The sequence below is a fragment of the Chiroxiphia lanceolata genome, chromosome 1 (genome assembly GCF_009829145.1).
Source record: "Chiroxiphia lanceolata isolate bChiLan1 chromosome 1, bChiLan1.pri, whole genome shotgun sequence".
Classification (NCBI taxonomy): Eukaryota; Metazoa; Chordata; class Aves; order Passeriformes; family Pipridae; genus Chiroxiphia; species Chiroxiphia lanceolata.
In genome coordinates, this window is record NC_045637.1 from 928,432 (window position 1) to 945,791 (window position 17,360).

The 17,360-nt window shown below is 47.5% G+C and overlaps 1 protein-coding gene across 3 annotated transcripts in view; it reads right to left on the reverse strand.

Moving 5' to 3' along the window:
* Nucleotides 1–17,360, reverse strand: part of BOP1 (BOP1 ribosomal biogenesis factor) — a 93,548-nt gene that overhangs the window by 2,722 nt on the left and 73,466 nt on the right. For all 3 annotated transcript variants that reach the window (XM_032693202.1, XM_032693210.1, XM_032693206.1), the window contains exons 12-14: nt 15,378–15,558; nt 5,345–5,633; nt 1,747–1,831 (exon numbers count right to left, since the gene is read on the reverse strand). In XM_032693202.1, the coding sequence (XP_032549093.1) occupies nt 1,747–1,831; nt 5,345–5,633; nt 15,378–15,558 (555 nt within the window). The remainder of the gene's footprint in view (nt 1–1,746; nt 1,832–5,344; nt 5,634–15,377; nt 15,559–17,360) is intronic.

Below are 17,360 nucleotides of genomic sequence, written 5' to 3' on the forward strand. Positions count from 1 at the left end.
GAGACTGTCCCCATTTAGGAACTGGGACAAACTGGGAGCTGAGACTGTCCCCAGAGGAACTGGGATAAACTGGGAGCTGAGACTGTCCCCAGGGGAACTGGGATAAACTGGGAGCTGCTGGGGGCTCTGCAGAGCTGAGACTGTCCCATTTAGGAACTGGGACAAACTGGGAGCTGCTGTGGGCTCTGGAGAGCTGAGACTGTCCCCATTTAGGAACTGGGACAAACTGGGAGCTGAGACTGTGCCCATTTAGGAACTGGGACAAACTGGGAGCTGCTGTGGGCTCTGGAGAGCTGAGACTGTGCCCATTTAGGAACTGGGATAAACTGGGAGCTGAGACTGTGCCCATTTAGGAACTGGGATAAACTGGAGCTGCTGTGGGCTCTGGAGAGCTGAGAGTGTCCCCATTTAGGAACTGGGACAAACTGGGAGCTGAGACTGTGCCCATTTAGGAACTGGGACAAACTGGGAGCTGAGACTGTCCCCAGGGGAACTGGGATAAACTGGGAGCTGCTGGGGGCTCTGCAGAGCTGAGACTGTCCCATTTAGGAACTGGGATAAACTGGGAGCTGCTGTGGGCTCTGCAGAGCTGAGACTGTCCCATTTAGGAACTGGGATAAACTGGGAGCTGCTGGGGGCTCTGCAGAGCTGAGACTGTCCCATTTAGGAACTGGGACAAACTGGGAGCTGCTGGGGGCTCTGCAGAGCTGAGACTGTCCCATTTAGGAACTGGGATAAACTGGGAGCTGAGACTGTGCCCATTTAGGAACTGGGACAAACTGGGAGCTGCTGTGGGCTCTGGAGAGCTGAGACTGTCCCATTTAGGAACTGGGACAAACTGGGAGCTGCTGTGGGCTCTGGAGAGCTGAGAGTGTCCCCATTTAGGAACTGGGATAAACTGGGAGCTGAGACTGTCCCCATTTAGGAACTGGGACAAACTGGGAGCTGCTGTGGGCTCTGGAGAGCTGAGAGTGTCCCCATTTAGGAACTGGGACAAACTGGGAGCTGAGACTGTGCCCATTTAGGAACTGGGACAAACTGGGAGCTGAGACTGTCCCCAGGGGAACTGGGATAAACTGGGAGCTGCTGGGGGCTCTGCAGAGCTGAGACTGTCCCATTTAGGAACTGGGATAAACTGGGAGCTGCTGTGGGCTCTGCAGAGCTGAGACTGTGCCCATTTAGGAACTGGGATAAACTGGGAGCTGAGACTGTCCCCAGGGGAACTGGGATAAACTGGGAGCTGAGACTGTCCCCAGGGGAACTGGGATAAACTGGGAGCTGCTGGGGGCTCTGCAGAGCTGAGACTGTGCCCATTTAGGAACTGGGATAAACTGGGAGCTGAGACTGTCCCCAGGGGAACTGGGATAAACCGGGAGCTGAGACTGTCCCCAGGGGAAGTGGGACAAACTGGGAGCTGAGACTGTCCCCATTTAGGAACTGGGACAAACTGGGAGCTGCTGTGGGCTCTGGAGAGCTGAGACTGTCCCCAGGGGAACTGGGATAAACTGGGAGCTGAGCCTGTCCCCAGGGGAAGTGGGACAAACTGGGAACTGAGCCTGTCCCCAGGGGAAGTGGGACAAACTGGGAGCTGAGCCTGTCCCTATTTAGGAACTGGGACAAACTGGGAGCTGCTGGGGGCTCTGGAGAGCTGAGACCGTCCCCATTTAGGAACTGGGGTAAACTGGGGGGCTCTGGGGGGGCTCTGGGCAGGGCAGGGGGGGCTGGCAGGGGCCGTTTTGGGCTCACCTCAGCAGTTGGTAGGGTCTGGTGGACAGGTCCAGGTCAAACCAGGCCAGTTTGCTGTCGTAGCTCCCGCAGATCACGTTGTCACCTGCACAGGGAATTAGGGAATTAGGGAATGCCTGGAATGGTGGGGGCACTTTGGGGGGGCAGATTCAGGTGTTGGAGTGTCCAGAGGAGGGACAGGGGGATGGGGAATGTTGTCAACTGCACAGGGAACAGGGAATTAGGGAATGCCTGGAATGGTGGGGGCAGTTTGGGGGAGAGATTGAGGTGTTGGAGTGTCCAGAGGAGGGACAGGGGGATGGGGAAGGTTGTCACCTGTGCAGGGAATTAGGGAATTACAGGAATGGTGGAGGCAGTTTGGGGGGGAGATTCAGGTGTTGGAGTGTCCAGAGGAGGGACAGGGGGATGAGGAATGTTGTCACCTGCACAGGGAATTAGGGAATGCCTGGAATGGTGGGGGCAGTTTGGGGGGGAGATTCAGGTGTTGGAGTGTGCAGAGGAGGGACAGGGGGATGGGGAATGTTGTCACCTGCACAGGGAATTAGGGAATTAGGGAATGCCTGGAATGGTGGGGGCACTTTGGGGGGGCAGATTCAGGTGTTGGAGTGTCCAGAAGAGGGACAGGGGGATGGGGAATGTTGTCACCTGCACAGGGAACAGGGAATTATGGGAATGCCTGGAATGGTGGGGGCAGTTTGGGGGGGAGATTCAGGTGTTGGAGTGTGCAGAGGAGGGACAGGGGGATGGGGAATGTTGTCACCTGCACAGGGAATTAGGGAATTAGGGAATGCCTGGAATGGTGGAGGCAGTTTGGGGGGGAGATTCAGGTGTTGGAGTGTCCAGAGGAGGGACAGGAGGACGGGGAATGTTGTCACCTGCACAGGGAATTAGGGAATTAGGGAATGCCTGGAATGGTGGGGGCAGTTTGGGGGGGAGATTCAGGTGTTGGAGTGTCCAGAAGAGGGACAGGGGGATGGGGAATGTTGTTACCTGCACAGGGAACAGGGAATTAGGGAATGCCTGGAATGGTGGGGGCAGTTTGGGGGGGAGATTCAGGTGTTGGAGTGTCCAGAGGAGGGACAGGGGGACGGGGAATGTTGTCACCTGCACAGGGAATTAGGGAATTAGGGAATGCCTGGAATGGTGGGGGCACTTTGGGGGGCAGATTCAGGTGTTGGAGTGTCCAGAGGAGGGACAGGGGGATAGGGAATGTTGTCACCTGCACAGGGAACAGGGAATTACGGGAATGCCTGGAATGGTGGGGGCAGTTTGGGGGGCAGATTCAGGCACTGGAGTGTCCAGAGGAGGGACAGGGGGATGGGGAATGTTGTCACCTGCGCAGGGAATTAGGGAATTACCGGAATGCCTGGAATGGTGGGGGCACTTTGGGGGGCATTGGAGTGTCCAGAGGAGGGACAGGGGGATGGGGAAAGGGCCTGGAGGGTACTGGGTGTGTTCAGCTGGAGAAGAGGAGGCTGAGGGGAGACCTCACTGTGATCTTCACCTTCCTGGGTAGGGGTAGAGGAGGGGTAGGGACTGAGCTCTGCTCTGGGGGAACCAGGGACAGCACCCAGGGAAGGGCTGGAGCTGTGCCAGGGCAGGGTCAGGTTGGATCTCAGGGAAAGGTTCTTCCCCCAGAGGCTGTTTGGGCACTGACCAGGTTCCCCAGGGCAGTGGGCACGGCCCCAAACCTGTCAGAGCTCCAGGAGGGTTTGGACAACGCCCCCAGGGATGGGGGGGATTGTTGGGGTGTCCAGGAGGAACAAACAAAAAAGAAAAAAAAAAAGAAAAAAAGAGGGGAAAAAAAAATATAAAGAAGTCACAAAAACAAGGCCTGTAGCTTTTTATAGGCCAGGAGTTGGACTGGATGGGACAAGATATTGAGGATATTGAGGTCCTGGAGCAGGTCCAGAGGAGAGCAACGAGGCTGGGGAAGGGACTGGAGCACAATTCCCGTGAGGAGAGGCTGAGGGAGCTGGGGGGGCTCAGCCTGGAGAGGAGGAGGCTCAGGGGAGACCTCCTCACTCTCTGCAACTCCCTGACAGGAGGGGGGAGCCGGGGGGGGGTTGGTCTCTTTTCCCAGGCAACCATCAGCCAGACAAGAGGGCTCGGTCTGAAGCGGTGCCAGGGGAGGTTTAGGTTGGAGATTAGGAAGAATTTCTTTCCAGAGAGGGTGATCAGACACTGGAATGGGCTGCCCAGGGAAGAGGTGGATTCTCCATCCCTGGAGGTGTTTAAGGACAGACTGGATGTGGCATCAGTGCCATGGGCTGGGAACCACGGCGGGGTTGGATCAAGGGTTGGACTGGATGATCTCAGAGGTCCCTTCCCACCCAGCTGATTTTGGGATTCTGTGATTCTATGTTTCTATGACTGTGATTCTGTGATCCTCTGATTCTGTGATTCTGTGAACCGTGATTCTGATTCTATGATTCTGTGATTCTCTCATTCTGTGATTCTGTGATTCTGTGATTCTATGATTCTATGACTCTATGATTCTGACTGTGATTCTGTGATTGTATGATTCTGTGATTCTATTATTCTATGATTCTGTGATTCTCTGATTCTGTGATTGTATGATTCTGTGATTCTATTATTCTATGATTCTCTGAATCTGTGATTCTGTGATTCCATTATTCTATGATTCTGTGATTCTGTGATTCTCTGATTGTATGATTCTATGATTCTCTGATTCTATGATTCTGTGATTCTCTCATTCTGTGATTCTCTGATTCTCCGATTCTGTGATTCTCTGATTCTGTGATTCTCCGATTCTGTGATTCTCTGATTCTGTGATTCTCTGATTGTATGATTCTCTGATTCTATGACTGTGATTCTGTGATTCTATGACTGTGATTCTGTGATCCTCTGATTCTGTGATTCTATGACTGTGATTCTGATTCTATGATTCTGTGATTCTATTTTTCTATGATTCTCTGATTTTGTGATTCTCTGATTCTGTGATTCTCTGATTCTGTGATTCTATGATTCTATGACTCTATGATTCTGACTGTGATTCTGTGATTCTCTTATTCTGTGACTCATTCTGTGATTCTCTGATTCTGTGATTCTATGACTGTGAATCTGTGATTCTGTGTTTCTCTGATTCTCTGATTGTTATTCTGTGATTCTCTGATCTCTGATTCTCCGATTCTCTGACTGTGATTCTGTGTTTCTCTGATTCTATGTCTGTGATTCTGTGATTCTATGACTGTGATTCTCTGATTCTCCGATTCTCTGACTGTGATTCTGTGTTTCTCTGATTCTATGTCTGTGATTCTGTGATTCTATGACTGTGATTCTCTGATTCTCTGATTCTCCGATTCTCTGACTGTGATTCTGTGTTTCTCTGATTCTCTGACTGTGATTCTGTGATTCTCTGATCTCTGATTCTCCGATTCTCTGACTGTGATTCTGTGTTTCTCTGATTCTCTGACCGTGATTCTGTGATTCTCTGATTCTCTGACCGTGATTCTGTGATTCTCTGATTCTCTAAGACACTCCACTATTCCACAATTCCATGACCCCCCCCACCCCCTCCAGCCCCCCAGGCAGAGGGGAGACCCTCACCCACCTCCAGGGTGGGACCCTCACCCACCTCCTGGGTGCACGGCCATGCTGGACACCCACTTGCAGTTGCTCATGAGCTTCTTGGTGAGCTCCTGCTTGAGCAGGTTGTAGACGCGGACGCAGCGCTGGGTGGCCACGAAGAAGAAGGGCCGGGTGGGGTGGAATTGGACACACTGCACCATCCCCTTGCTCCTCTGGAACGGGGCCTGGCTCCAGCGCTTGCTGCTCTGGTGGATCAGCACCTGCCTGCTGCCCGTGTCGCTCACCACGCTGGCAAAGTAGTCGCCCTTGCCGTGCCACGTCACCTGCTTCACCGGCTGGGGGGACAAGGGAGGGGAGATGGTTGGTAACAAGGGAGGGGAGAGGGAACTGGGTCGGTAACAAGGGAGGGGAGATGGAATTCGGGTGGTGACAAGGGAGGGGAGATGGTTGGTAACAAGGGAGGGGAGAGGGAACTGGGTCAGTAACAAGGGAGGGGAGATGGAATTCGGGTGGTGACAAGGGAGGGGAGATGGTTGGTAACAAGGGAGGGGAGAGGGAACTGGGGTGGTGACAAGGGAGGGGAGATGGAATTCGGGTGGTGACAAGGGAGGGGAGATGGTTGGTAACAAGGGAGGGGAGATGGTTGGTAACAAGGGAGGGGAGATGGTTGGTAACAAGGGAGGGGAGAGGGAACTGGGGTGGTAACAAGGGAGGGGAGATGGAATTCGGGTGGTGACAAGGGAGGGGAGATGGTTGGTAACAAGGGAGGGGAGATGGTTGGTAACAAGGGAGGGGAGATGGTTGGTAACAAGGGAGGGGAGAGGGAACTGGGGTGGTAACAAGGGAGGGGAGATGGAATTCGGGTGGTAACAAGGGAGGGGAGATGGTTGGTAACAAGGGAGGGGAGATGGAATTCGGGTGGTAACAAGGGAGGGGAGAGGGAACTTGGGTGGTAACAAGGGAGGGGAGATGGAACTTGGTAACAAGGGAGGGGAGATGGAATTCGGGTGGTGACAAGAGAGGGGAGATGGATCTTGGGTGGTGACAAGGGAGGGGAGATGGAACTTGCTTGGTAACAAGGGAGGGGAGATGGAACTCGGTGACAAGGGAGGGGAGATGGAACTTGGTCGGTAACAAGAGAGGGGAGAGGGAACTGGGTTGGTAACAAGGGAGGGGAGATGGTTGGTGACAAGAGAGGGGAGATGGTTGGTAACAAAGGAAGGGAGATGGAATTTGGTTGGTAACAAGGGAGGGGAGATGGAACTCGGTAACAAGGGAGGGGAGATGGAACTTGGGTGGTAACAAGGGAAGGGAGATGGTTGGTGACAAGGGAGGGGAGATGGAATTTGGTTGGTAACAAGGGAGGGGAGACGGAACTTGGTTGGTGACAAGGGAGGGGAGATGGAATTCGGGTGGTGACAAGGGAGGGGAGATGGAACTGGGTTGGTAACAAGGGAGGGGAGATGGAACTTGGTTGGTAACAAGGGAGGGGAGATGGAACTCAGTGACAAGGGAGGGGAGATGGATCTCAGTGACAAGGGAGGGGAGATGGAACTGGGTTGGTAACAAGGGAGGGGAGATGGAACTTGGTAACAAGGGAGGGGAGATGGAACTGGGTTGGTAACAAGGGAGGGGAGATGGAATTCGGGTGGTGACAAGGGAGGGGAGATGGTTGGTAACAAGGGAGGGGAGAGGGAACTGGGGTGGTGACAAGGGAGGGGAGATGGTTGGTAACAAGGGAGGGGAGATGGTTGGTAACAAGGGAGGGGAGATGGAATTCGGGTGGTAACAAGGGAGGGGAGAGGGAACTTGGGTGGGAACAAGGGAGGGGAGATGGAACTTGGTAACAAGGGAGGGGAGATGGAATTCGGGTGGTGACAAGAGAGGGGAGATGGATCTTGGGTGGTGACAAGGGAGGGGAGATGGAACTTGCTTGGTAACAAGGGAGGGGAGATGGAACTCGGTGACAAGGGAGGGGAGATGGAACTTGGTCGGTAACAAGGGAGGGGAGAGGGAACTGGGTTGGTAACAAGGGAGGGGAGATGGTTGGTGACAAGAGAGGGGAGATGGTTGGTGACAAGAGAGGGGAGATGGTTGGTAACAAAGGAAGGGAGATGGAATTTGGTTGGTAACAAGGGAGGGGAGATGGAACTTGGTTGGTGACAAGGGAGGGGAGATGGAACTTGGTTGGTGACAAGGGGAGGGGAGATGGAACTTGGTTGGTAACAAGGGAGGGGAGATGGATCTTGGGTGGTAACAAGGGAGGGGAGATGGAACTTGGTAACAAGGGAGGGGAGATGGAACTTGGGTGGTAACAAGGGAGGGGAGATGGAATTTGGGTGGTAACAAGGGAGGGGAGATGGATCTCGGTGACAAGGGAGGGGAGATGGAACTTGGTGACAAGGGAGGGGAGATGGATCTTGGTGACAAGGGAGGGGAGATGGAACTTGGTTGGTAACAAGGGAGGGGAGATGGAACTTGGTTGGTAACAAGGGAGGGGAGATGGAATTCAGTTGGTGACAAGGGAGGGGAGATGGAACTTGGTTGGTAACAAGGGAGGGGAGATGGAACTTGGGTGGTAACAAGGGAGAGGAGATGGAACTTGGTGACAAGGGAGGGGAGATGGAACTTGGGTGGTGACAAGGGAGGGGAGATGGAATTCGGGTGGTGACAAGGGAGGGGAGATGGAACTGGGTTGGTAACAAGGGAGGGGAGATGGATCTCAGTGACAAGGGAGGGGAGATGGAACTTGGTGACAAGGGAGGGGAGATGGAACTGGGTTGGTAACAAGGGAGGGGAGATGGAACTTGGGTGGTAACAAGGGAGGGGAGATGGAACTTGGTAACAAGGGAGGGGAGATGGAACTTGGTGACAAGGGAGGGGAGATGGAACTTGGGTGGTGACAAGGGAGGGGAGATGGAATTTGGTTGGTAACAAGGGAGGGGAGACGGAACTTGGTTGGTGACAAGGGAGGGGAGATGGAATTCGGGTGGTGACAAGGGAGGGGAGATGGAACTGGGTTGGTAACAAGGGAGGGGAGATGGATCTCAGTGACAAGGGAGGGGAGATGGAACTTGGTGACAAGGGAGGGGAGAGGGAACTGGGTTGGTAACAAGGGAGGGGAGATGGATATCAGTGACAAGGGAGGGGAGATGGAACTGGGTTGGTAACAAGGGAGGGGAGATGGAACTCGGTAACAAGGGAGGGGAGATGGAATTTGGTTGGTAACAAGGGAGGGGAGATGGAACTGGAGTGGTAACAAGGGAGGGGAGAGGGAACTTGGTAACAAGGGAGGGGAGATGGAACTTGGTAACAAGGGAGGGGAGATGGAACTGGGTTGGTAACAAGGGAGGGGAGATGGAACTCGGTAACAAGGGAGGGGAGATGGAATTTGGTGACAAGGGAGGGGAGATGGAACTTGGTGACAAGGGAGGGGAGATGGAACTTGGTAACAAGGGAGGGGAGATGGAACTGGGTTGGTAACAAGGGAGGGGAGATGGAACTGGGTTGGTAACAAGGGAGGGGAGATGGAACTTGGTAACAAGGGAGGGGAGATGGAACTTGGTAACAAGGGAGGGGAGATGGAACTCGGATGGTAACAAGGGAGGGGAGATGGAACTGGGTTGGTAACAAGGGAGGGGAGATGGAACTGGGTTGGTAACAAGGGAGGGGAGATGGAACTGGGTTGGTAACAAGGGAGGGGAGATGGAACTTGGTAACAAGGGAGGGGAGATGGAACTGGGTTGGTAACAAGGGAGGGGAGACGGAACTTGGTTGGTAACAAGGGAGGGGAGAGGGAACTGGGTTGGTAACAAGGGAGGGGAGATGGAACTGGGTTGGTAACAAGGGAGGGGAGATGGATCTCAGTTAGAAGGGAGGGGAGATGGAACTGGGTTGGTAACAAGGGAGGGGAGATGGAACTTGGGTGGTAACAAGGGAGGGGAGATGAAACTTGGTTGGTAACAAGGGAGGGGAGATGGAACTGGGTTGGTAACAAGGGAGGGGAGATGGATCTCAGTAACAAGGGAGGGGAGATGGAACTGGGTTGGTAACAAGGGAGGGGAGATGGATCTCAGTAACAAGGGAGGGGAGATGGAACTGGGTTGGTAACAAGGGAGGGGAGATGGAACTTGGTAACAAGGGAGGGGAGATGGAACTTGGTTGGTAACAAGGGAGGGGAGATGGAACTGGGTTGGTAACAAGGGAGGGGAGATGGAACTGGGTTGGTAACAAGGGAGGGGAGATGGATCTCGGTGACAAGGGAGGGGAGATGGAACTTGGGTGGTAACAAGGGAGGGGAGATGGAACTTGGGTGGTAACAAGGGAGGGGAGATGGTTGGTGACAAGGGAGGGGAGATGGAATTTGGTTGGTAACAAGGGAGGGGAGATGGAACTTGGTAACAAGGGAGGGGAGATGGAACTATATAGATAAATATAGATAATATAGATAAATATTGAAAACATAGGTAATATATTACCTATAGATAATATAGATAATATAGATAACATAAATATATAGGTAAATATATTATCTATAGATAATATAGACCATATAGATAATGTAGATAAATACATAGATAAATATATATTACATAATTATATATATAATTTATAGACAAATATATATTATTATAATATAATAGATAACAAAAATATAAATATAGATATAAATATTTGATATCTGTTTTATAAAAAAAGCTAGATAACAGATAAATAGTTAGATAATATATAGATAAATATAGATAATAGAGATAAATATTGAAAACATAGGTAATATATTATCGATAGATAATATAGATAATATAGATAACATAGATAAATATATAGGTAAATATATTATCTATAGATAATATAGACCATATAGATAACATAGATAAATACATAGATAAATACATATTATATAATTATCTATATAATATATAAATATATGTTATTATAATATAATAGATAACAAAAATATAAATATAGATATAAATATTTTATATCTATTTATATAAATAGATAAATAGATAATATATAGATAAATATAGATTATATAGAGAAATATAGAAAATACAGGTAATACATTATCTATAGCTAATATAGATCATATAGATAATGTAGATAAATACATAGATAAATATATATTATATCATTATATATATAATATAGATAAATATATATTATTATAATATAATATAAATATAAAATAGATAACAAAAATATAAATATAGATATAAATATTTGATATCTGTTTTATAAAAATAGATAGATAACAGAGAAATAGATAGATAATATATAGACAAATATAGATCATATAGATAAATATAGAAAATATAGGTAATATACTATGTATAGATAATATAGATAATATAGATAAATGTATAGATAAATATATTACCTATAGATAATATAGACCATATAGATAATGTAGATAAATACATAGATTAATATATATTATATAATTATATATATAATATAGGGATAAATATATATTATTATAATATAATAAATATAAAATAGATAACAAAAATATAAATATAAATTTTTTATATCTATTTATATAAATAGATAAATAAATATATAGATAAATATAGATGATATAGAGAAATATAGAAAATATAGGTAATATATTATCTATCGATAATATAGATCATATAGATAATGTAGATAAATATATAGGTAAATATATTATCTATTGATAATATAGATCATATAGATAATGTAGACAAATACATAGATAAATATATATTATATAATTATATATATAATATAGATAAATATATATTATAATATAATATAAATATAAAGCAGATAACAAAAATATAAATGTAGATATAAATATTTGATATCTATTTTATATAAACAGATAAATAGGTAACAGATAAATAGATAATATACAGACAAATATAGATTATATAGATAAAAATAGAAAATATAGGTAATATATTATCTATTGATAATATAGACCATATAGATAATGTAGATAAATACATAGATTAATATATGTTATATAATTATATATATAATATATAGATAAATATATATTATTATAATATAACAGATAAACATAAAATAGACAACAAAAATATAGATAGAAATATTTGATATCTATTTTATATAATTATATAAATAGATTACAGATAAATAGATATATAATATATAGGTAAATATAGATAATATAGTTAAATATGAAAAATATAGATAATATATTATCTATAGATAATATAGATAAATATATAGGTAAATATATTTTCTATAGATAATATAGACCATATAATGTAGATAAATACATAGATAAATATATATTATATAATTATATATATATAATACAAATATATATTATTATAATAGATGAACATAAAATAGATAACAAAAATATAAATATAGATATAAATACTTGATATCTATTTTATATAAATATATAAATAGATAACAGTTAAATAGACAGATAATATATAGATCAATATAGATAATATAGATAAATATAGAAAATATAGGTAATATATTATCTATAGATAATACAGATAATAGAGATAACATAGATAAATGTATAGATAAAAATATTATCTACATAATATATAGATAAATATATATTTTATAATATATAGATAAATATAGATAATGTAGATCATACAGATACTATAGATAAATATAGAGATAAATAATATAATTATATATAGTATATAGATAAATATAAATTTATATAATATGTATATAAATATAGATAATATAGGTAATATAGATAAATATATATAGATAATTATATAATATAATATATATAATATAATATAATATATAATATATATAATATAATATATAATATAATATATATAATATAATATTACCTATAGATAATATATTACCTATATTATCTATATTTATCTATATTATCTATATTTGTCTATATATTATCTATGTATTTACCTGTTATCTATTTATATAATTATATAAAATAGAGATCAAATATTTATATCTATATTTATATTTTTGTTATCTATTTTATATTTATCTACTATATTATAATAATATATATTTATCTATATTATATAGATATAATTATATAACACATTTATCTATATATTTATCATTATTATCTATATGATCTATTTTTCTATAGATATTACTTATATTTTGTTATTTATCTATATTATCTGTCTATTTATCTGTTATCTATTTATATATTCATATAAAAGAGATATCAAATATTTGTATCTATATGTATATTTTTGTTATCTATTTTATATTTATCTATTATATAATAATAATGTATATTTATCTATATATTATATAGATGTAATTATACAATATATATTTATCTATGTATTTATCTACATTATCTATATGGTCTATATTATCTATAGATAATATATTTACCTATATATTTATCTATATTATCTATATTATATATAGATAATATCTATATTTTTATATTTAACTATATTATCTATATTTATCTATATATTATATATCTATTTACCTGTTATCTATTTATATATTTATATAAAATAGAGATCAAATATTTATATCTATATTTATATTTTATAGAAATATAAAAGAGGTAATGAAAGAAACAGATATAAAATATTTATATCTATATTTATATTTATATAAATGTAAAATATCTCTATTTATATTCACACTTCTGTTGTTATTTGGTTGGTTGTTCGTTAGTTTTTGGTGGTTTCCAATGTAAATTTTATTTTTTTTTTCAGTGTTCTCTCATTCCCTGTTTTCCAGGCAACGGATTTACAGGAACGGGAACAGCCACGGGTCAGACCCATCTGTGCTGCTCCAGGAGCAGCCCTGGCGCTTCCAAGGATCGGGAATTCTGTGGCCGGCGGGATTAGGGGGAGGGATCAACCCCCCGCACTGCTGAGGATCCTCGGGATGCAGGGAAATGAGGGACAAGGACCTTCCCAGGATCCTTGGGATGCAGGGAAATGAGGGACAAGGACCTTCCCAGGATCTTTGGGATGCAGGGAGAGGGACAAGGACCTTCCCAGGATCTTCGGGATGTAGGGAAATGAGGGACAAGGACCTTCCCAGGATCTTCGGGATGTAGGGAAATGAGGGACAAGGACCTTCCCAGGATCCTTGGGATGCAGGGAAATGAGGGACAAGGACCTTCCCAGGATCTTCGGGATGCAGGGAGAGGGACAAGGACCTTCCCAGGATCCTTGGAATGCAGGGAAATGAGGGACAAGGACCTTCCCAGGATCCTTGGGATGCAGGGAGAGGGACAAGGACCTTCCCAGGATCCTTGGGATGCAGGGAAATGAGGGACAAGGACCTTCCCAAGATCCTTGGGATGCAGGGAAATGAGGGACAAGGACCTTCCCAGGATCCTTGGGATGCAGGTAGAGGGACAAGGACCTTCCCAGGATCCTTGGGATGTAGGGAAATGAGGGACAAGGACCTTCCCAGGATCCTTGGGATGTAGGGAAATGAGGGACAAGGACCTTCCCAGGATCCTTGGGATGCAGGGAAATGAGGGACAAGGACCTTCCCAGGATCCTTGGGATGCAGGGAAATGAGGGATAAGGACCTTCCCAGGATCTTCGGGATGCAGGGAAATGAGGGACAAGGACCTTCCCAGGATCCTTGGGATGTAGGGAAATGAGGGACAAGGACCTTCCCAAGATCCTTGGGATGCAGGGAAATGAGGGACAAGGACCTTCCCAGGATCCTTGGGATGTAGGGAAATGAGGGACAAGGACCTTCCCAAGATCCTTGGGATGCAGGGAAATGAGGGACAAGGACCTTCCCAGGATCCTTGGGATGTAGGGAAATGAGGGACAAGGACCTTCCCAGGATCCTTGGGATGCAGGGAAATGAGGGACAAGGACCTTCCCAAGATCCTTGGGATGCAGGGAAATGAGGGACAAGGACCTTCCCAGGATCTTCGGGATGCAGGGAGAGGGACAAGGACCTTCCCAGGATCCTTGGGATGCAGGGAAATGAGGGATAAGGACCTTCCCAGGATCCTTGGGATGTAGGGAAATGAGGGACAAGGACCTTCCCAGGATCCTCAGGATGCAGGGAAATGAGGGACAAGGACCTTCCCAGGATCTTCAGGATGCAGGGAGAGGGACAAGGACCTTCCCAGGATCTTCAGGATGCAGGGAAATGAGGGACAAGGACCTTCCCAGGATCCTTGGGATGTAGGGAAATGAGGGACAAGGACCTTCCCAGGATCCTTGGGATGCAGGGAAATGAGGGACAAGGACCTTCCCAAGATCCTTGGGATGCAGGGAAATGAGGGACAAGGACCTTCCCAAGATCCTTGGGATGCAGGGAAATGAGGGACAAGGACCTTCCCAGGATCCTTGGGATGCAGGGAGAGGGACAAGGACCTTCCCAGGATCCTTGGGATGTAGGGAAATGAGGGACAAGGACCTTCCCAAGATCCTTGGGATGCAGGGAAATGAGGGACAAGGACCTTCCCAGGATCCTTGGGATGCAGGGAAATGAGGGACAAGGACCTTCCCAGGATCCTTGGGATGCAGGGAAATGAGGGACAAGGACCTTCCCAGGATCCTTGGGATGCAGGGAAATGAGGGACAAGGACCTTCCCAGGATCCTTGGGATGTAGGGAAATGAGGGACAAGGACCTTCCCAGGATCTTCAGGATGCAGGGAGAGGGACAAGGACCTTCCCAGGATCCTTGGGATGCAGGGAAATGAGGGACAAGGACCTTCCCAAGATCCTTGGGATGCAGGGAAATGAGGGACAAGGACCTTCCCAGGATCCTTGGGATGCAGGGAGAGGGACAAGGACCTTCCCAGGATCCTTGGGATGCAGGGAAATGAGGGACAAGGACCTTCCCAGGATCCTCGGGATGCAGGAGAGGGACAAGGACCTTCCCAGGATCCTTGGAATGCAGGGAAATGAGGGACAAGGACCTTCCCAGGATCCTTGGAATGCAGGGAAATGAGGGACAAGGACCTTCCCAGGATCCTGCCCCTCGGGATGCAGGGATGTGTGGCCCAAGGCCCCCCTGGCAGAGCTGGGTCGGGGGCTGCACTGGGTGACCCCACAGGTCTCTCCCCCGCCCGGTGACGCCCCCATTCCCCAATTCCCTGATTCCCAGCGCCCACCTTGCCGTGCTGGACGATCAGCCGGATCCCCTTCCCGTGTTCCTCGGCGCTGGCCGGGACCCACTGGACGGGCTGGACCCGCTCCTCCTCCGGGGGCACGAAGGAGTCCAGCAGCTGGTCCGTGGCCCCGTAGAGCAGCTTGTCCCCGAGGCAGGGGTTCACCAGGAGCACCGACTGATCCCTGGGGAGAGGGAGGAGGGGTCAGGGAAATCCCTCCCAAGGAAGGGATTCACCAGGGAAACCCCCCTGGGTGTCCATAAGGAAAGGATTCACCAGGAGCACCGACTGCTCCCTGGAGAGAGGGATGAGGGGTCAGGGAAACCCCCCTGGGTGTCCCCGAGGCAGGGATTCACCAGGAGCACCGACTGATCCCTGGGGAGAGGGATGAGGGTCAGGGAAACCACTCCAGAGGCAGGGATTCACCAGGGAAACCCCCCTGGGTGTCCATAAGGAAAGGATTCACCAGGAGCACCGACTGCTCCCTGGAGAGAGGGAGGAGGGGTCAGGGAAACCCCTCCCAAGGCAGGGATTCACCAGAGAAACCCCCCTGGGTGTCCATAAGGAAAGGATTCACCAGGAGCACCGACTGCTCCCTGGAGAGAGGGATGAGGGGTCAGGGAAACCCTCCTGGGTGTCCCCAAGGAAAGGATTCACCAGGAGCACCGACTGATCCCTGGGGAGAGGGATGAGGGTCAGGGAAACCCCTCCCAAGGCAGGGATTCACCAGAGAAACCCCCCTGGGTGTCCATAAGGAAAGGATTCACCAGGAGCACCGACTGCTCCCTGGAGAGAGGGATGAGGGTCAGGGAAACCCTCCTGGGTGTCCATAAGGAAAGGATTCACCAGGAGCACCGACTGCTCCCTGGAGAGAGGGATGAGGGGTCAGGGAAACCCTCCTGGGTGTCCCCAAGGAAAGGATTCACCAGGAGCACCGACTGCTCCCTGGGGAGAGGGATGAGGGTCAGGGAAACCACTCCAGAGGCAGGGATTCACCAGGGAAACCCCCCTGGGTGTCCATAAGGAAAGGATTCACCAGGAGCACCGACTGCTCCCTGGAGAGAGGGATGAGGGTCAGGGAAACCCTCCTGGGTGTCCCCAAGGAAAGGATTCACCAGGAGCACCGACTGCTCCCTGGGGAGAGGGATGAGGGTCAGGGAAACCACTCCAGAGGCAGGGATTCACCAGGGAAACCCCCCTGGGTGTCCATAAGGAAAGGATTCACCAGGAGCACCGACTGATCCCTGGGGAGAGGGAGGAGGGTCAGGGAAACCACTCCAGAGGCAGGGATTCACCAGGGAAACCCCCCTGGGTGTCCCCGAGACAGGGATTCACCAGGAGCACCCTGGAGAGAGGGATTAGGGTTAAGGAAACCCCTCCCAAGGAAGGGATTCACCAGGGAAACCCCCCTGGGTGTCCCCGAGGCAGGATTCACCAGGAACACCGACTGATCCCTGGGGAGAGGGAGGAGGGGTCAGGGAAACCTCTCCCAAGGAAGGGATTCACCAGGAGCACTGACTGCTCCCTGGGGAGAGGGATTAGGGTCAGGGAAACTTCTCCCAAGGCAGAGATTCACCAGGGAAACCCCTCCCGAGGCAGGGATTCACCAGGAGCACTGACTGATCCCTGGGGAGAGGGAGGAGGGGTCAGGGAAACCCCCCTGGGTGTCCCCAAGGAAAGGATTCACCAGGAGCACCGACTGATCCCTGGGGACAGGGAGGAGGAGTCAGGGAAACCCCCCTGGGTGTCCCCAAGGAAAGGATTCACCAGGAGCACCGACTGCTCCCTGGGGAGAGGGATTAGGGGTCAGGGAAACCCCTCCTGAGCCAGGGATTCACCAGGAGCAGGGACTGCTCCCTGGGGAGAGGGAGGGATGGGTCAGGGAAGAGAGCCCTGTGCCACTGGAGGATGGGACACAACGGGGACAGGGCCGTGGGGAGGGACCTGTGGGGCTCTGCCAGATCCCAGGACCCTGCAGAGAGAGGG